This window comes from Dromiciops gliroides, chromosome 1 (genome assembly GCF_019393635.1).
Source record: "Dromiciops gliroides isolate mDroGli1 chromosome 1, mDroGli1.pri, whole genome shotgun sequence".
NCBI lineage: Eukaryota > Metazoa > Chordata > Mammalia > Microbiotheria > Microbiotheriidae > Dromiciops > Dromiciops gliroides.
Window position 1 is genome coordinate 754,803,082 of NC_057861.1, and position 22,810 is coordinate 754,825,891.

Genomic DNA, 22,810 nt, shown 5'->3' on the forward strand with positions numbered 1-22,810 from the left:
TGTTAAAAAGAAAAAAGTTAAAAGCAAGCTTGACAAAAAAAGCCAAATTAGGCAAAATCATTCCAAGAGTGCTTAAAGATGAAATTGGAAGTAGAATGTCAAACAAGCCAAAAATGGAAACTATCTGTCAAGATTTCCAGTGACAAAAGATCCTCTCCATCAAGAGCAGCATCGGAGTCTCAGATGTGCTGCATGAGAAAACAGGCTATGGCACTAAAGAAAAAAAGGATGGAAAGAGCAGCTGAATGAGACAGAGGATGCCCACTCTGGAAGTGGCATCATTTTGAATGCCCTGAGAGAACAATTCTCAAGAATAACAAAAGGAGAGGACACCAAATACTTGGGGGCTGGAAACCAGACCTTATGATTACCAGAAAAAGACAAAAGAAAAACATGTCAATAAGTAATGGCCCATGTGCCTGTTTTCCCATCCTCCTGCATTCTTTATGAAAATAACCAATGTTCAACCCCAAAGTGTCTTTGATGAAGGCCAGAGAAGAGAACAAGATACCTCTGCAAACAAGTTCTCGAGCAGATGACGTCTTTCATCACGGAAGTGACTGCAATGGCCGAATCTAGTGCCCTGTCTTATCTAAGCTCATCCTTGATGTGCTTGCTGGGCTGGACTGTGCCTCGGTGAGGGCCATATATCTCCTGTTTTGTCCTCCTCCAAGCAGAAGAACCCAAAGTTCCAGAGTGAAATGTACCACCGAGTAGTCACTGCCTAAGATGACTCTGGCTACCTACGCAGGCTTCCTGGAGCTGCCTCCAAAGCCCCAAGTAGGGAGCACAGGATGCTCTGAGGGGAAGAGTACAAGAACCAGCTTGGCAAGAAGGGGTGGGAGAAGTGTGGTGAACAGGAGCTAAGTTAACATTTATAATGGGGTGGCTTTAGTGGAAAGTGGAAAATTCTCAAGCAAGAACCACAAGACTGAGGCCAGGAGTTCATCTGCCCCAACTTTCTCACTGAGAAAGTGATAAGTGATGCAAATAACATTTATGTACAAAGACATTTGGATGAGGTATCTTCTGTGATGAAAACACTATCAACAATATTATGGCATTAAAAATCTGATAGGATGATTTTTTAAAATGTCTTCTCTTTGAAAATAAGTACACTCTAAGTCTGCCCAGTGGAGCATGGTGGTTGTGAGTTCCCTGAAGCAGGAAGTCTTCAACAGAAGGATCAATGACCCCTTGCCAGGCTCCTGCTTTAGGCTGGAGTCAGACAAGATGACTTCAAAAGTCTCCAGCTTCAATCCTCAGCTCCTCATGATGACCCCACAGGGCAAGCAAGCTCTCCACAGAATTAGGGACAGAGACAGGCCCAATGGCTTCAATGGTGTAGGGAGACCCTTCTATCAATGCAAGTCATCACCTATCTCTTCTGCAAATGAGCACCAAGAGACAGAGGCCCAAGAGTTCATGGTCAGAATGAATCCAAGGGGCTTGAATTCAGGTCTCCCTAACTGAAGCCATGCCTTTATTCACTGTACCAAACCGCTTCTCTGTCATATGTAAATATAGTGCATCACACAGTTAAGGCTTCCTGAAGGACACTGACTTGCGAGGTGACCCCGTCATCTCTCTGAATCTCAGCTTCCTCACTGAAAACACTGGAGCTACTAAACTATAGGGAAATTGTCAGGGAAGCGTTCTGCAAACCTCCGAGGCTCATATCAACCCGAATTCTATTTCCTAGTATAATACAGCATCTGCCCCGGGTATTGTTTTTGCACACCAACAAGGGTATGTGCACCATTTCTGGCAATTATGATGATATCTGAACATAAATTTTAGATTCTTAATCATTGAAGGATCTTTCTACTCAGAGACAAACATAACTAATGACCTCAGTCCCTAGAGTATCGACAACAAGTGTTTGCATTAGCTTCTTATTCCGACTGTTTACAAAATTTTTTAAAGTCCTTGTCTGTAGATGATATCAACGCCACCAATAACATCAATGGGAACCATAAGCTTCTCCTAGAGGCTCAGTAATAACCAAGGACTAAGAAGCTGTTCATTTTATTTTTCCCATTAACATTTTCTCTCACAGTAACTAACAAAATTCTTCTGGGTTAAATTTCCTTCTGAATAAGGCAACTGTTCTATTCAGAAGAATCAGTGGATGTAAATGGAAAGACCAATGCCTCCATCTGCTGGGAACGTTTTCTCAGCTCCATTCCTGTGAGCTGGCCAAATGCATGGCAGGGAATGAGGAAATGGCAAGGGTGGGCTGGGTGAATAATCTCCAATTTCCATCAGCAACAGAAGCTATTAGAGCTGCCTCAGCAACCAAAGTTTTTAGGTGAGTGACAGGTAGGATGCACGCACAGCAGAGTATGCGAGTCCCAGCCCAAAGCAGGGCTCTTCAGGAGACAAGTGGCGAGTAAGCTATTACATCCTTGTGTGATCGGGATTTTTCTACAAATACTTTTGTTCAATTTTCATGTTTCAAGGGGAAATGCTAAGTGAAGAAAACATGAATAAACAATGACCTGAGCAAGAACATAACCCCAGTGTTTTGGTCTCCCTTTCACCAACAGAGTCACAACAACATTATTTGTCTTCACCTTTATTTCTAATGATGTTACAGACATCCCGAACACCCCCGGATCCTCTGAGAGACAGTGGAATGTCAGCTTCTCTGAGTAAGTCCACAAGCCTTTATTTAGTGCCTACCATGTGCTAGGCATCGTGCCAAGCGCTAGGAAAGCACCCGGGGGTTTTAGGATGACCTCATGGTTTTCCTATGGTGTGGCTTTAGCACCAAAAAGTCCCTTCTCAACACCCTGTTGAATACCACACGTCGGGGGCCCAGGTTCTGGGCCCCAGAGTGTCTGTCCTCATGACAGTGAATCCAGCCAGAAAAGTAGGGAGGACCCGAGCCTCTCATAGCAGGGCTCGCCTCAAGATTCACAAGACATGCTGGCTTCATAAACCCTGGTCTCTCCTTTGCCCTGCAGTAGCAAAAGAAAGAAAGTTGAAGGTCCCACCTCTGGGTCCCACACGGCAAACAGGAGCAGCTTCCATCATTTCTTGTAGATGGGGAAGGAGGTAAGAATATCCACAGGAGAAGGAGAAAACCCTTCCAGGAAAGCAAACATGCTTCTCCCTTCCAGCAGTACAGAGGAATCCCGGCAAAGCATGCCTTGCAGGGGCAATCTTCTCCCTTAACTCTAAGACAAGCGCAGGGCCCTCCCTCCCTTCCTATGTGCTCCTTCCAGTTCTCAGAAAAGCTACTGGAGATGTGGGGGTTTCTAATGCCAATAAAAAGAGAAACCAATTAAAGCCGACCTACCTAACTGGGAGAAGCAGGCTTTCCCCACCAGCCAGGCCATTCTGCAGATGAGAAAACTGAGGTTTGGGAAAGCTCCTGCCCCATGGGGTACGGTGTTCTCTCCCCAGTGCAATGACTTACCATACATAATGATTACTACTCCTACTATGCCATTCATATAGTGCTTGACAAGCATTTTCCCATTTGATCCTCATGACAATCCTGGGGCATAGTTGTTATTATCCCCATTTTACAAACGAGGAAAACCAAGTCAGAAGGAAGTGAACTGACTTGCCCACCATCACACAGCTAGTTAGTTATTTACAGCAGTATGTGAACTCAGGTCTTCTTTGCGCTAGCTCCTTCACTTCTATCTCAATACAATCAAAGCTAGATCCTAAACTCAAGTAGAGGAAAAGCCCCACAAACCTTCTAATCTAAGCTCCTCATTTAGAATATGGGGAAAAGAGAGTGTGAATGAGGGGCAAGTGCTCATCAGAGATTTCCTTTGCAAAGCATCTTCATTAGATGCAGGCACATCCAGGAAGGCTTAGCCCTGAGAGTTCCTGGCAGTTCTCCCCTAATGAAGGAGCGAGCCACGCCTATAATCAGCCCATCAGCTCCTACGATCAAAATGGATGCTTCTATGCTAGAGTTTGTGGGTGGCTTTAAAGCTTCACTCCCCCCTTGTGCTTTTTAAATTATTGTGCTAGACTGGGTTTTTAAAATTATTGCTACTTATATACTGATGGCTATTGCACCCATTTTGGCAGTGTTTGTTATTAATTAATATCACATATACCAGTAAAGAAATGACTGTGTGGCAGTTAGCACAAGCAGGAGAAAAGCCCTCTCAGAGCGACACCACATGGTCTCAAAGCCTCCATCCCCACATACCCCTAAGCAGTGGAGCTGGCAGAGAGGGCAAGAGACCAAAAGAGAGGCTGACCCTGGTGTGGCCAGACAGGGGAGGGTCACCGGACATTGATTACCGTGACCAGAGGGCCATCTGAAGAGTATACCAAAAGGGTGAATTCCCAGGTCTAGGGGCTCTTCCCCGGCTAAACAAAAGAATCCATCTGCTTTCCTTTTGTTCACCTGGGCTCATCCCAGGTAGGAACTGCCCTTTCTGGGGTGAGGGGGAGAGGGCAACCAAACTAAATTGGATATGCCCTAGAATCCATTATGAATAATGATTTTCTCACATCCTCTGAAGGCAGGCCGGCAGGGCTTGGTTTCTCCTCCCTGAGAGCTTTCAAGGGATCTGTGAGCTTGATTTAAATACGCAATGTCCTTGTTCTTCTTTGGTAATCCTGTGCATTGAAAAGTCTGGTGGGTTTTTTGTTTGTTTCTTCTTTCTTGTGGTTTTTTTCCCCTTTTGTTCTGATTCTTCCTCACAACATGACCAATGTGGAAATATGTTTAGCATGACTGTACTGTAAAGCCTATATCATATTGCTTGCGGGCTTGGGGAGGAGGAAGCGAAGGGCGGGAAGGAAAACAATTTGGAACTCAAACGCTTACAAGGATGAATGTTGAAAACCATCTTTGCACATAATTGGAAAAAAATAAAGTAAAATACTATTTTTTTTAAAAAAGAACAAAAAACATGGTTCTGAGGAGCCTGTCATTTCAGCCAATGCCAAAGTGGGCCTGGAAGCTTCTCCTATGTCTCCTACACTTCCAATCTGTTAAGAGCTTCTTACAAATGCCCTTATTTATGGCCAGTGGGCTCTGAATAAAAGTTTGAGTGTCAAAGAAAAAACGTTAGTACTAATAATGTACTTTGCAATTCAGGCTCATCTGCCAGGAACAATTTTATCCCATTTAACATTAATCTATAGCCAAACTGGCCTGGTTAGTCCCCCATGCCTTTTGCCAGGGCTCTCCCTGCCCCGAGGCAATCTGAGGTGACGTTCCTAGGAATCCTGAACAAGGATATCTGGAAGAGTCACTGACTCGGTTCTTTCTGGACCACTTCCCCGGAAGAGCTTCTTTCTGTTGTCATCCTTACTTTTCTAAGAGGACCAATGGCAGCATGAGGGTGATGGCAGACTTTCACATGAGCTGGATGTAAGTGAGGGGGAGTTGCACAGAGTCCTCAGCCAGTCGTCCGAGTCCATTGGCAGGACAAAAGTCGGGATGATCGGCAATGGCCCAGGATGCAGTGGATAACCTGAGCATCTTCATGTCGGACCGAGCTCTGAGCACTCTGCGCTGCCCCCTTGGCCGACTTTGTGACCTTTAGATCGGAATGCTCTCATCTGCCCATGCCTCGGCGGGGTGGGGAAGACTGCATGTGTTTGGGACAGATACCCCCTTACTTCACCCACAAGCTACGGTGATCAGTTATCTTAACCCTGACTTACAAAAGAGAAGACTGTTCTCAGGTCTGCAAGTGGGGGCAAAGGCCACCATCCCACCTGTCTGGTAACCAGTCTTACCCCCTTTCAAAGGAAGGCCTAAAGTTTTGTTCTTCCCACCTTCCTAAAGGAAAAGTCTGATTTTATGCTGGAGAAAAAGTATTTCTTAATATTCCCAGAGAAACTGAAAAGGAGAATTGTTTTTGTTTTTCAATATGCTTCCACAATGGTGTCTCCTGGAGGCAAAGTAAATTAATTTTAACCCCTAAGTTGTGTGGCATCTATAGTGGCTGCTAAAAGGTGGATCCCTTTACTTAAGTTCTAGGTTTGGGCTATTTCCAATAGTAAGGGGTGGGATAAGGGACCCTGGGTTAGTGAGCTGCTACCGTCATTTGGAATGAAACCTCTCTTGGACAGTCCACAAAGACTCCATTTTATTCATTTACTGGCTTCCCTCCCAAACTATCTTCTGTTTCACCACTCTGCATCTATTTGTATTTATTCTCTTCTTCTTGTGAATATTTTTAGGTGGGCTTGTGATCTCTCCCATTAAAACGAGAGCTGCCTGGGAGTCAGGATTGGTTCTTTGTTTGTATTTTCATCTCCAGCACAAAGAACAACGTATGGGGCTTAGTAACTGAATAAGAAACAGCTAAGGAGCAGGGAAGTGCCCAGTCTGCGGAGAGGCAGGACCTTCAAAAATATCCTCTACCCCAATACTTCCACTGTTCCATACAGAATTCGCTCCAATGACAAAGAGCTAGGTGGGTATGATAAGACAGAGCCCCTGCCCACAGAGGAGGCTCACAGGATCAAGACTCTTCATAGCAAAGAGGAAGAGAGACCACATGATGTAGGGCAAGGAGAGGATGAAAATGGAAAGTTAAAGAGAAGATCCAAAGGTCAAGACAGAAGGGATGAGAAAGCAAGGAGAGCAGAGAGGATGCAGGGAGCAGGTTGGAATGGGGCCAGGCTGTTCCAGACTGTCACAAATTCTGGCTTTTCCACCCAAATCAACAGAAGATTCAGTTTACTGAAATTCTAAGCAGAAATTCACCCATCTGAGGAGAAGAAAAATGGCAGTGCCCAGAACAACACCAGGCCTGTGGTCCAACCCCCTCGCCGTCCTGCTGAATTCATCTAATTAATCACTCACTCACACAAGAGGAAAGCATGATCAAAGATTTTTAAAAGTGATAACTGACTCTCTTAAGCACTCTTTGCTCAGGTGGGAAAGAAAGCTGCAGAGGCCAGGTCCAAAGCTTCCAGCTTTCAATTACGGGCCTCGCACCATCCTCCTTACCTCCTTTCCCCCTGCATGTTACTTCTAAGTTAAATTTAAAAGCCATTCACTTGCTAATCTGCGTTAAAATCATCCCTGAGGTGCACAGGAGCCCCCCAAAATAAAAACAGAGACACAGCTTCAATTCATCAGATCATAAAGACATTTCCCCCCCCACCCCAAATGCAAATTTTCCAACAGGAAAGGAAAAAGGCATGGCTACTGCTTGCTGTAACCCTGAAGACATAGGGGACAATCTAGTATTTGTAACAAATATAAGGTTCATAAACAAAATGTGTCACCAACCACAGGAAGTATGATTCTCCATAAGCCAAGTCTGTCTAAACTACCCAATCACTGGTGGAGGAAATGTCAACGATAGATTAAAATCCTAAGATAGCTCAAAGGTTTTTTTTTTCTTCCCCTTCTGATGCCATTCTGGAGGGATTTACTTAATCCACTGGGCTTTTGGAAAAAACTCCGGCATATTCTAAAGCACAGAATTATGATGACATGGGTGCCTGTGAATATCTATATTAAAGACCACGGCTCTGAAAGCTATGAGAGCCGACAAGAGGAAATCGAAGCAGCATTTCCAGGGAATGCCCGTCCCTTCTAGTCGGTCAGAAGCCAATCGAGCCCGAGCCGTCAGGCAGATTTAACGACGAGCAGACACACTGTACATAAGCAGTCATCATAAATGACACTTTTTTAAAATCCAGTGTACATCAGCCACGCTAGATCTGTTCTCCCCCAATCACATGTGCTCCCAGAAGCTACATGGGAGAGAACGTTCCAGGAACCAGGATCAATCTAGACTGTTAGGTAATAATGCACTGGGAGTGACACGAGATGGCAGGGACAGCAGGTATGGACCTGGATAGGCCAGGTCAAATCCAGGGCTGTGAGAGACAGATCGAATCGATTCCCTCCTACTTTATTTAGTCACAGGCTTCCACTGGCAATCCCTGCTGCCTGGACAGGTCAGTAGAACAGAGGAGCCTGTGCCCAAGACTGGCGGGTACTTGTTGTTGTTTGTCCTTCATTCTGGAAGAGGACCATGACATCAGGTGATGTCATGATTTGCACTGAACTGGATTTCAGTGAGGGAGGACTGTAAGGTCACCAGCCTCATTCTCTCCTCTAGAGCCATCTGGGTCCAGTGGCAAGACAGACATCAGGACAACTAGAGATAGCTCCAGATGTTTATGGCGATTGGGGTTAAGTGACTTGCCCAAGGTCATACAACTAATATGTGTCTGAGGTGAGATTTGAACTCAGGTCCTCCCAACTTCAGGGCCAGTGCTCAATCCACTGTACCACCTAGCCGCTGTGGGGTATTTCTAAACAAGAGAGAATAGCATTTGGTTACCTACTACTTGGTTTTCTTGGTGGCTCACTTGCATATCCTTCTGGATCCTCCAACAGGGCACCAAAGGAACTCACCCACTCCCCTTCCAATCTGTCCCTCTTCTAAGATCTCCCACAGAGTACCACCATGCTCCTGGGCCTCTCTGCTTGAAACCTGAAAATCAGTTGTAGAAGGCCCCTCCCGTACTCTTCACCAAGGCCCAGTGAGCTGCCAAGCTCATACATATCCCATCAGTCGTGTAAGAAGCATTTTATTAAGCACCTACTCTGAGGGTCATTGTGATCTAATGGCAATAGGGCCTACCTTGGAGCAAGGCAGAACGCAGTGCAAAACTAACAAGATCACCACTATCATGTTGGGGTGAATATGTACTTTTCATAAAACACAAAATGGCAAAAGTCTGTGATAATCTTTTTCCTTGTTTCAGTTTCTGAATGGGAGAATACATGTTTACTACATTTATAGTAAATATTTTTTTCAAAAGAAAACACCTAAGTATACTCCTGGGGGTTTCCCATGGTATATTAATAAATGTGTGTACTATAGGCTGAAAAAATAATTTGTCTGACACCCACCAACCCAGACACACTAATCAGGACAACTTGTTAATATTAATGATTCATTAAATGAAAGAAGCAGCTTTTTAATCCAAAGCCTGTTGTGCTCTGAGGAAGAGAAGAGGGGGATAAGCCCACACTCCATTTTTCTGGACAGTTGATCTCTTATGAGCTCCTCATCACTGCAAATTTGTTTTTTAAAATTAGTGCATGTAAAGAATCCATTTGAGCTTCAGTCAGTGATTCACAATACTCTGCACAGGAGAGGCTCAGACTGAAAAATGATTCTGCAGGATAGTTTCTGGATGACCGGATCTGGGGTTTTGTTTTTAGCACCCTTCTCACCCTTTCATGGGAAGCTAACCACGGAGCTAGTCGGCTGCCGGCTAATGTATTCGGAAGTAACTGTGTACTCCAAAATAAATTTAAAATTCAACACAAACAGCATCTAACTTGATTGTAAATGGGTTCAGGTAGTTTTTCAGTCCACTTGGATTTAATAGAACCTGTCCATCCACCGCACCCAAAGACAATGGACTGTACTTGCTCGCCAATGTATGGGATTTGTTTTGGAGACCTATCCAGATGAGCAGCCAGTGAGTAGAGAAATCCTGAATGGTGAAATTCATCAACAAACCAAACAAGCTGTACTTTCCAAAATCAGATTATCTACCAGGGGTCAGAGCAGAGAGAAGTTCTGATTGCCAACCTCCATGTACTCTGTTTAAATGGCTTCTAATCTATGCATGAGTGGTTCTGTTTGTAGTTCACAATGAACTGAGAAATCCTTTACAAGAACTACAAACATGCAACGGAGGGATTTTACTTTTTCAAGAAAAATAAGTAAAATGCACAGAAACAATACAGAGATGTGTACCTTTGTTGCCTGGCTCTACGGTATTGGAAACACTAAGCAGAGTTTGTATATAATTATGTCATGTCAAATTTTTGGAAAAGTGAGATTTTCAAAGGAGATAATTTAGGATTTATCTAAGAACACAAACTTGTTCTGTTTGAAGTATCACTTGGCTGTTGATACTTCAAACAGCCAATGACCAGAGAGCAGAGAAGCTACCACAGGGAATGAATAATCTCCCTCTTTCCATTCTCCCTCTCAACAAAACAAAGGCTGAAGGAAGCGAGAGGCTCAGCAGCCAGACAGCTCCCCCTTGCCCTCAGAGAGGCAAACTCAGGTGTCAGGAGGCTTGATTTTATCACATATCCAAAGGTCCCCAAAACAGCATTTCATGAGAGATCTGGTCACCTCCCATTACGGGGCTTGTGAGGATCTACAGAACCATCACCATGGGAGAAGGTGCAGCTTATGCAGCAACATGCATTGCAGAGGCTGATGAACTAGAGAAGTCAACGCAATCCCCCAAGCTAAATCCACATGTATTTTAATGCCCACTGACTTCCAAGCAAAGGTGTGGACAGGGAAGGCCAATGGACAATTACCATGGAAAACATGGATGGGGAATGAGGAATGGGAAAGGGCCAAGACTTGTCAACTAGAGAGAAGCTTCATACCTACAGAGCATGAGTGCTGTCTTTGAAAAAAGAATGGGAATGTGCCGGACAGAGTGAAATGGAAAAGGGAAGGGAACAAGCATTTACTGAGCACCTACTACATACCAGGCACTGTGCTGAGTACTTTACAAATGCGATCTCACCTGACCCTCTGTGAGGCATGTGCTATTATTACCCTCATTCTACAGGCGGGGAAACGAGGCAGAGAGGTAAGAACCAAACATCATAACAGAAAATAATTCGTAACTGAAGTGGGGACATTACTGAGTTAGCTATCAATGTATGCAGATGCAGCAGCAAAGATTAAAAACTCGTATTAAAGGGTGACAGATTAAGAGGTGGAAGGTTCCTTAGAGACCACCTTGTACAACTTCCTCATTTTACAGAAGAACCTGAGGCTCAGAGATGTGAGAAGACATGACCAGGGACACACAGCTATTGAGTGTCAGAGTCAGGATTTGAACCTGGGTCTTCTGCACCCCAAGGCCAATTCTCACTCTATCTCTGGCACCAAGCTATCTCTAGAACAATGCTAGAAGAATAAAAATGAGGAAAAAAGATGGCCTCTTTCTAAAAAGTTATTGAAAACGGGATATGGAAGGAAGGACAGGCACAATGATTAATACAATGTCATAAAAAACTTAACTGACATAAAAGAGCTGCCATCTTGATGGGAGCAAAGGAGCCTGACAAGTACCTTGGTCAGGAAACATGACCTATTTACCGAGCGGAGATGGAGGCCAGGAACAACACCCGTCACTGACTCACTTGTACCATCTCATGGGAAAGGATGATGAAAGGCGATGAGCGGCATCACCTCCCAGAACAGAGAGAGAAACACTGGAAGGAACCCAAATCAAGTCTGGCAAGAGATCGGACTCAGCAAAACCCCAGGGTATCTAAGGATGACAACTGTATGATAGGAAACAGATGAAAGGTAGAAAAGATCTGCAAAGATTCAGAGAACACACTTATTTTTTAAAATCATTTAAGGTCATAATGTTAACCCATCCGCAAAGGAAAAATCAAATAGATTTTTTAAAAAGTCCAGCATCTACACTATGACACAGGATTAAGACAATTTATAAACTCATTTGAATGAGTGTGTGTGTGTGTGTGTGTGTGTGTGTGTGTGTGTGTGTGTGTTTATCTTGGTTGTATAGAAACGGAAAAGAAACTGGGTACAGAATAAAACTGGATGGAGGAGAGCATGATAGATTTCAACTGTCTAAACTCAGTTATTTTGGTGACCCCAGACTTGCTTTTTAATACAAATATTCTCCCAGGATTCTTCTGTGGCTGTGAGTCCCTAAACACCACAGTCTCTGGGAATAAGCGAGGTAAGCAGGAACACATGGAACATGGAACTGTGACAGAGACCAGAGTTGAGGATGTCAGTGGAGAAGGTGGTCCTAGGACAGTGAGCAATGAGGGTTGGCCCACGTACTGATGCATCTGGTCAATGCGCTCAGTCAACATCCTCACAACATCAAAAGAAGAGGAGGAAGGTCTCTGGCCTGCTGGCGATGAGCTCCTCACAGTGGGCAAAGACAGGCAGGGACAGGCTGAAACCGAACCACAGAAAGGAGCATTGGCTCAATGAAAGATCCCTCTGGACACTGGGCTCTTGCAAGGTGGTTCCCCATCACTGCTGGGCTTCGAGCCAAGGCTGGATGACCAAGTGCCCAGGGTGCTATCATATGGATTCTTTTCTGAACATAGACTGGGAACCCTAGATGACCACCACGGTCTTCGAACTCTGAAATCCTGGGACTCTGGATGGAGAGGAGTACAAAACCAGACAGCCAGGAGCCATCACCCAGTCAAACGCACCCTGACTGTGGTGGAGGAAAAGGAGGAAGGTCATTAGAATAGACCAAGAGGCCTCCAATAAAGAGGGGAAGGAGTGAGGGCAAGGGCAAACCAGGGCCGCAGAATCCATTTCCACCACACTTCCCATTACAGTAACACAATAAACTTGGGGTTTTTTTTTGGGGGGGGGGGGCGGGGCGGGGAGGCATTTGGGGTTAAGTAACTTGCCCAGGGTCACACAAGCTAGTAAGTGTCTGAGGCCAGATTTGAATTCAGGTCCTCTGGGGCCTGTGCTCTAGCCACTGCGCCACCTCGCTGCCCCAACCCTATAAACTTCTAATGATGTAAGACAGAATGAGAGAGAAACAAACACCAGAGAGCTAGAAATCAAGGGAGATGCTGCAGGATCCCCTAACAGATACCTGCACCTTCCAGGACACTTCACCTGAAACAATGAGGGAGCAGCAAAATTAAATGCTCAATGGGGGCAGCTAGATGGTGCAGTGGATAAAGCACCGGCCCTGGATTCAGGAGGACCTGAGTTCAAATCTGACCTCAGACACTTGACACTTACTAGCTGTGTGACCCTGGGCAAGTCACTTAACCCTCATTGCCCTGCCAAAACAATTAAATTAAATTAAATTAAATGCTCAAGGTTTCGACCCTTTCCCCCATCACCTTCTGGGAAGGGCTAAGTACAGCATTCTCTAGGCCAAACCCTTTATAAAGGAGTGGCACATAATGCGTAATGATTAACCTTGGGAACTCCATAATTTCCATTATAGCACAAGATGAAAAAAAGAGGGCTCCAAACCTCCCGAGCGGCCTGCTCCTCATGGTGACCTGTGTACTCTTGGTGCAGGCGATGGGAAGGGCCAGAGCCCCAAGTCTGTCCTGGCAAAGAGCTGCTGCGCCACGCACCTGTCCTCTCTGGCGAAGGCAAAGCTGATTTACAGCTTGTTTGTACTAATAAAATATTACACCATTGACTCAGTAATAAAGGGAGATGAGAAAGTTCAAGGAGAAATGGTTTAACAACAGCACCAACAAAAGAATGTATCTTTCTGAACTTCTTAAAATTGTGAAACCATAATAAACTTTGTGGATGCAGGGCCGTGGACCAAAATGACTGATCTTACTGCTCGGTTTTTTACGGTTGGGCTTGAGAAATTTATTTGTTTCCATTCCCAGGCTCAGCCCTGAAAGTGCGTTGGACATAAAGACAGGAAAGACTGGCTTCCCTGCCTTTCTACGTCGTTTAAGATGAGAACGGCACGTGGGCCCAAGTGCCCGGACACCACAAGAATGCCGCACGAGTTGGAGACTGTAAAAATACACACCAAGAATTACAGCAGGCACCACGAGGAAGAGGGAAAATATTCACGGAAAAGCTAAGGGGCAAAGTAAAATAGAAGCAATGAATGCAAGTGAAGTCAGAAGAACCAGGGTTGAATTGAGGCTCCATGACCTATGAGACAGCTGTGAGACGTGGGGCAAGTCGTGTAACTTCCAAGCCTATTCTATCATCCACCTTAAACTTCATAGAGCGTCTGGGGGCTATCACATGAAATGCAGCATCTCCACGGTTTGTTTACCTCTACTTGACAGCACTGACAAGCCGAGAGTCTCACTCCTGGGCACTGAGTCACCCGTCAGTTATTCGTACATCTATAAAACTGAGAGGCCAATTAATGGGCGCCCAACTCAGACTTGGGCATAATCTCCAAAGATCTGTGACTTCTTCAGTGTGGGGTCAGTAGGGACAGTTCAGTACGGGGTTTGGGGTTTTTTTAAGAGTTCCTGTGTCCAGAAACATCAATCACCCTGCTGCTAATTTGATGAGGAGGCTATATGCATTGTCAGACAGCACACACAGTCTGTCACCAGGTCTTTATTTGAAGTCAGGACCTGCCATTGGTACAGACTTCTGGAACTCAGGATCCTCACCACGTCATGATAAGCTATCAGAGGTCTTTAATAGAACTCATAAATAATGGGTGAGGCAATGGATAGAGCACTGGGCCTGGAGTGAGGACGACCTGAGTTCAAATCCAATCTAAGACACTAGCTGTGTGACCCTTGGCAAGTCACTTAACTCTGATTGCCTCTGGAGCCCCCCCTCCAGTCATCCTCATGTATATAGGGCAGCTAGGTGACACAATGGATAGAGCACTGGCCCTGAAGCTGGGAGGAGCTGAGTTCAAATCTAATCTCAGACACTTACTAGCTGTGTGACCCTGGGCAATTCACTTAACCCTGATTGCTTCTGGAACCCTCTCCAGTCATCCTCATGTACATGGGGTAGCTAGGGAGTGTAGTGGATAGAGCACTGGCTCTGAAGCTGGGAGGAGCTGAGTTCAAATCCAATCTCAGACACTTACTAGCTGTGTGACCCTGGCCAAGTCATTTAACCCCAAGTGCCTTAAATATCCGGGGCCATCTCCAGTCATCCTGCTATATATCTTGCCACTGGACCCAGATGGCTCCGAAGGAGAGTGAGGTGAACCATAAAAAGTTACTATGGCAACAGGGAAGCTCAAGGCATAAACTCAGAAGAATACGACAACTTGAAAACGGCTACAAACCCAGCCTCACAGATCCAGCTGAAGACTTGAACTAAGGCAGAGCCAATCAAGACAGCAGAAAACATTCCCTCTGTGCTGGACGCCTGAGTGCAGAGAAAGGGCAGACGGAGCCTGAAGCCAGAACACAGCGTTTCTTGCCCCAGACTTACCTCAGACTCATCTGTAGATTCTTCAACAGATATTTCCTGGGGGGAAAAAAAAAATCACAAGAAAAAAAAAAAGGTTAGTCAGTAACCTGGCCCAAGAGTTAAGGAAATGTACCTGCAGAGGTGGGGGGCTATGGGTCTGGAATGTTGCATATGCTGTCAGAATAAGGTAATATGTTAGATGGTTTTGTTCAACTGCTTTTTTTTCCCTTTGTTACACAGGATAGCTTGCCAGGGCAGTGGCAGGGCGGGGGGGGGGGGGGGGGGGGAGGAATACTTCAGAAATAATGTAAATAAAAATATAACAGTAAAAATTAATATCTGTACAGTCAGAAGATATATGTATGTATGTATGCATATAGACATATACATACACATATGTATACATACTTGAAAACTGGAAAACTGAAGAATGTTTTTCTTTTCCCACATCCTGCTTGCTTCTTATTCTATTTTATCTGAAAACCACTAGGTCCCCACTGGTGAGATGCTAAGAAGACTTATCCAATAAAGTGGCTAAGTAGTATGTCACCCCCACCTTGTCCAGTCCCTTTAATGTATCCAGGCCCTGTGTCAGGTAGGCCTCAACTCCCAAAGCTGCCAACACTATCTACCATAGTCAACAACCAATACCACGACATTCCCCCTGAAGCCCACCATACAGGCAGGATTGGGAATCTTCTCTCCCCAACCATGGGCCAATCTCCCCAAGTCACCTCAACCCCAGCTTCAGCCAAGAAAATTGTAGCCTCGAGCCTCTTATAAGAAGGCACCGCAATGCCATTAGCATAGATGGGACAAGAAAGGCCTCTCTGGCTGACCCAATTTTCAGAACAATCCCCTGTCCATTGGTTACCTCTTAAATACTTCACCAACCAGTCATTTGATCTCCATCTATTTTTCTAACTCTCAAACTTTACACAAACTCTTCCTTTAAGCACACTTTTTTCTCCCATTGGACAATGAATCTTGCTGTCCCAGAGGAAAAAAAGAAAAAAAGGGAAAAAATTGACTTTACTCCTGTCTGCTAATCTCTCACCTGTCCACTGAAAGGGAGAATCTGCTGATGCCGGGCGTCCTCCAAGAGGTCAGCAAAATGAAGATTTACTTAATGTACTTATAGTTATCAATAGCAATAAAAGGTCCCCACTAATATGCTGACGGTGAAAGTAAGCATTTTACAAGGCCCTCGGATAGAAACCCCAAGGGAACAAAAGAGCCAGAAGCATCCCTCCAGTGCAGCACTTTGACAATACACAAAGATGCCCATCTTAGCAGTAAAGACACATTCATTAGCTATAGAATGAGGGGAAGGAAAACAGCAAGCGGGCAGGAAGGCCACGTCATTTACATTAATGAATGTTGGGGGACAGGAGGATGGGCAGGGGATAAAGCGACAGAGGAGGCATTGTCATCAGGCTGGCAATGCCAGAGGGATGGCCAGCGATCCAGCCAAGAACCAGCTCGACACAGTCGGTGCTGCCGTGGATGAGGTGCCACACGGGTATCAGGAACGCCAAGTCCGAATCCAGTCTCAGAGCATGTGACTAGCAAGTCACGTGACTGACCCATCTGCCTCAGTTTGCTCATCTGCACAGCAGGAGTAAGAAGAGCCCCTACCTCCCAGGGTAGTTTAGAGGGAAAAATGCGGATTTATAAAGTGTTTCGCAAATATTACACTATAAAAATGCTCATCATTACCATCATGTGACTACTGCCGCCACCATCAAGGCTGAGCTTCCTAAAGTTCCCAAGCAGAACGCAGCGGCAAGTCTTCCAGTGTTTTATCCTTTCATTGAGAAAATTCATTGTTCTTTTGGGGCGGATCTTAACGAAAGGCCAGCAGGGCTCATCAATAAAGATGCACCGCTTGGGGCTTCACAAGTAGGTTTAAACTTCTCAAGATCTGCATTTCTCACAAAAAGCTGAGCAGAGCCGAAGAGGAGAGTCAGGACTTCAAGAATGAATTTTCTCATACTGGCTCATCAAAGCATAGCTCCTTCCCTCAGATTTGCCTTCTCTTCGTTTCACTATTTCCTCTAACTACAAAGATCACAGCTCCTCCATACCCACCCACCCCAGTTCCCATCCATGTGCTTCTCTCAGCTTCCCAATGTGGGTGTGTGGGTGTTGGCCAGGCAGGGGGGTCCACGACTTTCCCAGAGTCCTTCTGCAGGATCTTCACATGGCCCGAGAGCAATGGAGGAGGGAGGTGGGGGGCTGTCCACTCCCTCACTCGCATGTGACTGGCCTTTTGTTTTAAGTCATGTATTTCTGTGACAACATCCTAATTTCTATTGCTTCACTTGCACGGTTTATCATTTGCAGTGTACCCTTACACCTACCAGGGGCCTCTCCACTGCCCAGTGGGAGTGCTCAAAGTCTGCGCTTGCAAGAAAGCACTACCTGACTCAAAGACCTGGTGTTAAAAAGACAGATCTTTGTGCGGGGCAAACCTTAGGAACTTTGCAATTTCCTAAAAACACCAAGACAGCCCTTGTCCTCCTCCTCTTCCTGTTCCAACTCTGAGCCCAGATTTTTGTCCACATGCAGGGTTTGGCCAGGAGATATACATGGATGCAACCAAATTTTTGGCAAAGCATTTGACAAGGTTCTCACATGATTCTTGTTCACCACACGGAGAGATCTGGGATCGACAGAGGCGTGGTCAGTCCAGTGCTTTCAGAAATGGTTTAGCATTTAAGGTAGGGGGTTCAGAACAGCCCCAAGAGACCTTGATTTACCGGCATCAGCTTGGAATGAGATCACTCCCAGATGCTTCCTCGGGGATCGGGGCTGTGCTGCTATCAATGACAGACAAAGGCTTGGGCAGCACACTTATTATATGTGCAGATGACTCAAAGTGAGGAAGGACAGCTCAGAGGCTGGATGATTAATGAGCAGAAAAGAGCTGAACAGACTAATGTGATAAAATATAAGAAAGAAATGTCCAGTCTAACATCTTGGTTCAAAAGTTCAACTTCAAAAGTACAAGACAGAGGAAACAGAACTGGAAAAGAGTTTGTCTGAAGAGGATCTAAAATTCCCAGTGGACCACAAGCTCAAGGAGTCAAGGAAGTAACACGGCGGCCACAAGAGGGCTTCATCACTGTGCCCGGCTGCTTTCTCACCCTGGGGCTTTGCCTCAGTTCTTGGGGCCTCCTCACCCTGGTACATCTCCCCCTTCCCTCCCCCAGGCCAGGCCCTGTACCTCAGGGGCTTTCCTTCTTAGAGGACCAGGTCAGCCATACTCCTTCCTTTCCTGGCTATGCCGCTGACTCTCTAGACTGCGCAGCTTTACCCTCTACATGGGTCCCTTCTTTCCCCCACCAGCTTTTTGCTTTTCAGTTCCCCTCTTGGAATGGAAGCACCCTTAGGACAGGGGACAGCTTTCCTTTTGCTTGTGTCTGCACCCCCAGCATGTAGCCAGTGCTTCATCAATGCTTGCTCTGCCGGGCCCGCGGCAGGACAATCCCACAGCACTCTGCCTTGGTCAGATCGCGCCACCTTGGACTTCCTCTTCACTGTGGTGCTGCCATATCCCAGTAACCGCATGGCCGTAACTCCACAGGAGAAGAGTCGACCGCCTTCCTTTGCACCTGTTTCTAATGGGAATCTCTTCCCATTGGACATGATGCTGGAGGCTGGTTCAAATAGAGTCTTCTTATTTCTGATGCTTCCTCCTTCTGTTCACTGGAGGGATCCTGGTGTACATTGAGTACAGGCAGAGGCTCGATGTGTCAGCCTACAGGACTGAGGATAACAGTGCACGATGCTGTAGCAGCATCAAGAAATCTTCAAAGAGACCTTTGCAGCCTGGTATGGCAATGAAAAAGGTTCAAGAGACACAGTCTCTGGGCAATTGAACCCTTCTGTTAATGAAGCCAGTCAAGCATCCCATAAGCAATTTTTCAAAATGTCACAGAAGAGACCCAAGCTAAAGAAAGATCTGTTTAGATATTCAGCCTTAGCATAATAGTTCTAACATGTTGGCAGGCAGTCAAGATGCCAACAGTCTGCCACTGCACAAACCCTCCAAGAGGCAGGCCAAGCTTGTGGTGCGACACCACTCAACATCAAAGCCAAAGCTAAGGAGCTCAATGGCCAGCACTCTGTGGCGCTGCTAAGACTAGTCTTGTTACAGCTCAAACCAGAAGTCTAGCTCAGAATGAGCTCCCCAATCTCTGCTCTTCCCCTGGCACCTTGGGCCTAGGAGCCATCCTCCCTACTCTCTCCCACCCTTGTCTCCATCCATCAGGAGAAGGCCAGCCTTTCTTGCACACAGTGGCTGGTTAACATCAGTTCAATTAAATTGACCTACATCATATAAATCAGGAAAAATAAGGCATAAAGGAAGAGAAGGTAGTTCCTGTAAGTTTGAGACTCAAGGGTGTTACTCTGAATGAAAGGCAGGTGTAGTGACTCTTACAGCTGTTGCCAGATGCTCCAGTGATTTTTGCTTTAAAATTCCCACTTGGGGCAGCTAGGTGGCACATTGGATAAAGCATCGGCCCTGGATTCAGGAGGATGGACCTGAGTTCAAATTTGACCTCATACACCTGACATTTACTAGCTGTATGACCCTGGGCAAGTCACTTAACCCTCCTTGCGAAGAAGGAGGCAAGTCATTTCACTCTATTTGCTTCAGTTTCTTCATCTGTAAAATGAGCTGGAGAAGGAAATGGCAAACTACCCCAGTATCTGAGCCAAGAAAAACCCAGATGGGGTCACAGAGTCAGACAGGACTGAACAACAAAACTGTTCCTGTTGCTGTTCTAGATTCTGCAGAAATCTTCTCACACTAACCTAGTACATTTAGAGTTCTTCCACGATTGCAGTTTATTAAAATTCTATTAAGTTCAACAGCTTCTACCATGAACAAGAAACTGTTAGCCTCGGAAGGATAAACGGAAAAATTAATTCTTAGCTCAAGGAATTTACATTCGATGGGGCTACGACCTTTAAACAAATAAATAATCAAGATAATTTGGGGGAGAAGAGCGTACTATCTAGCGCGGAATCCGGAGAGACTTGTGCAGAAGGCAGCACAAGAGATGAGCCTGAAAGGAAGCCAGAGGCGGCAACAAGAGGGATACCGGGTGTATTAGGAGAGACTGAGGCACAAGGACCTGAGGGGGGAGAAACACGGAGCAAAACATTAGACAGTAAAAACCACAGTCAAGGAGAAGCAGAGAAGGGGGAGAGGAACAGCATAGGGCTGGAAAAGATGGGAAGTAACGAATGGAAGCCTTCCCTCACCCTTCCCTACTGAAGTCCGTCCAGCTCCATCTTCCACCAACCTTCCTCTGCCTCCAAACTATTTGGGGGGATCCAGAAACAGCAGGACAGTCTCTGCCCTCGGGGTGCTCACACTCCGTGGGGGAGGGGAGGAGAGCCACAGCACATGGGGGGGAAGTCAATACAAGAATACAAAGTATCTTCAGGGAGGGAAGCTCTAGGCTGCTCAGCTCAGCACATCGGGTCAGGGGGGGCTTCCCGTAGAAGGGGGCCCGGGGCTGAGCACCCTCACAGGAGTCTAGATTTCGAGGACACCGGATCCAAACTGCTCGTTTTACAGATGAAGAAACTGAGGCTCCAAGTGCCTTGAGAGAGGCCAGCCGGGTAATGAGGCCAGAGGCTCGGAGTCCGGGGCTCTGCCCACTGTGCCATGCTGCCTCTAACCCTGCCGCGGAGATGCCGAGCCCAGCCCCCTCCTCACACCCAGCTGCCGAAGCACCCCTGCCCCCAGGCTGGACAATGAGATTGCTCCCCGCTTTCCCCTCCCCATTACGGCCCTCCGGCAAAGCCCCTCGCCCAGCCCCGGCACCACACCCCATCCCTGGCCTCGGCGCCTTTGCACTGGCCATGCCCCACGCCTGGCGCGCCCCTGCTCTCCTCCCCCCGGCTTGCTCCGGTCCTCGAGATGACTTTATAATGAGTCTGGGGGCGGCGTCAGGCAGACAATTGGGAGCTTCCCACCCGCCTCCGTGTCCCCGCCGCGCTCCACCTGATGCTGACCCTCGAACGAGGCCCCCGCCACCCCCCACCCCCCACTCGCTTCTGGAATATCCCACCTTTTCCTCAGCTTCCGCCATGGTGCTGCCGGCAATATCATGTGACCGCCCCGAGAAGTGACATACCGGATGTTACAAAGCTGCGGCCCCGGTGCCTCCTGGGAAATGTAGTTCAGCTTGAATCCGCCAGCTCGGGGAGCTGTCCAGCTTCTAATGGAGCTACCAGTGGTGGACGCTCTCTGGTCCCCGGCTCTGGGTTCTGGGCTCCCAAGAGCCAGGAGGAAAGTGGGTGCCTTCCCACTGCTTGACGAGGGAAGAAAAAAATTTTAATAGGAACAAACCCACCTTCTGTATGAAATCTTTTTGATCTCCCACAGTTGCTTGTGTCATCCCCACAAAATTACATTTTATTTATTTTGTGTCTCAGTTATTTATTTGTGACTCCCCACTCAAATGTGAGGTCCTTAAAGACAAGGATGATTTTCTTTTTATTTCTATATTCTCAGTACCTAGAAAACCATCTCACATATTACTTCTTAATTGATTGGTTAATTTATTTTTTAAAAAATGTGTACTTTCTAAAAATGGATTGAGCTGAAGAGATAGTGAGAAATCTATCAATAAGGGTCTCTAAGCAAGAACTGGATGACCACTTGTCAGAGATGTTTTACATGAGAATTCAGCTCAGGTATGAACTGAACTACATGACCTGACAGAATCATAGACTTTCAAAAACTGGTGTCCTCAAAGGACATTGCTGATAACAACAATTTTTACAGTATCCATCAAAATGTTTATCCGGCCTATACTTTCTAGTAGGGAGTGGGGTGAAGGGGAGGAAGGTTGGCTATCTCCCATACTAGTACAGTGGATAAATTGCTAGAACTTAAGGCAGAAAGACTCATCTTCATGAATTTAAATCTGGCTTCAGACACTTATTAGCTGTGTGACCCTGGGAAAGTCATTTCATCTTGTTGGCCTTATTTTTCTCTTCTGTAAAATGAGCTAGAGAAGGAAGTGACAAACCACTCCAATGTCTTTGCCAAAAAACAAAAAAATAAAATTCCAAATGGGGTCATTAAGAGTTAGACAGGACTGAAAAATGACTGAAAAACAAACAATACTTAGTTTCCTTCAAAGACTTAAGTCAACAGGCCCAAACAAACCACATCCAGGATACTGAAGAAAGCCTGATAGATAATCATTGTTGAACTGTAAATGATCTTTGAATGGTTTTAGAGGATGAGATGAGTGCTACAAGATTAGAGTTGCTTTGGGGACACCTAGGTGGTGCACTGGTCCTAGAATCAGGAGGACCTAAGTTCATATCTCACCTCAGACACTTACTAGCTGTATGATCCTGGGCAAGTCACTTAACCCTTAAATATTCAGGGTTAGTTCCATTTGTCCTGATGTATATCTTGCCACTGAACCCAGATAACTCTGGAGGAGAGAGTGAGGTTAGTGACCTTGCACAGCCTTCTCTCACTTAACTCCATTTCAGAGCAAGTCACAACATCATCCTTATGCCATGGTCCTCTTTGAAAATGAAGGACAAACAACAACACCACCACAAGACTAGGGAAGAGGAAATACTGTCTTGACTTCCAAAAAGAGAAAGCAGTACATACTGTAAGGCTCAGTATGAGATCAACATCTAGAAAAACTCTTGAATGTTTTATTGAGGGAATGTTTGGTCAACATTTTAAAAGATAAAAAACACAATCATTAAAACTGAGAAAAATGGGGGTAGCTAGGTGGCGCAGTGGATAAAGCACTGGCCCTGGATTCAGGAGGACCTGAGTTCAGATCCAGCCTCAGACACTTGACACTAGCTGTGTGACCCTGGGCAAGTCACTTAACCCC

The 22,810-nt window shown here is 46.0% G+C and overlaps 1 protein-coding gene across 2 annotated transcripts in view; it reads right to left on the bottom strand.

Moving 5' to 3' along the window:
* VPS41 (VPS41 subunit of HOPS complex) overlaps positions 1–21,058 on the bottom strand; it is a 177,980-nt gene extending 156,922 nt beyond the window's left edge. The window contains exons 1-2 of one of the 2 annotated variants that reach the window (XM_043978700.1): positions 21,005–21,058; positions 14,934–14,969 (exon numbers count right to left, since the gene is read on the bottom strand). In XM_043978700.1, coding sequence (XP_043834635.1) covers positions 14,934–14,969; positions 21,005–21,025 — 57 coding nt within the window. In that variant the 5' untranslated portion in view covers positions 21,026–21,058. The remainder of the gene's footprint in view (positions 1–14,933; positions 14,970–21,004) is intronic. The other variant, XM_043978701.1, reaches the window with a different exon arrangement.
* Positions 21,059–22,810: the final 1,752 nt, after the last annotated feature.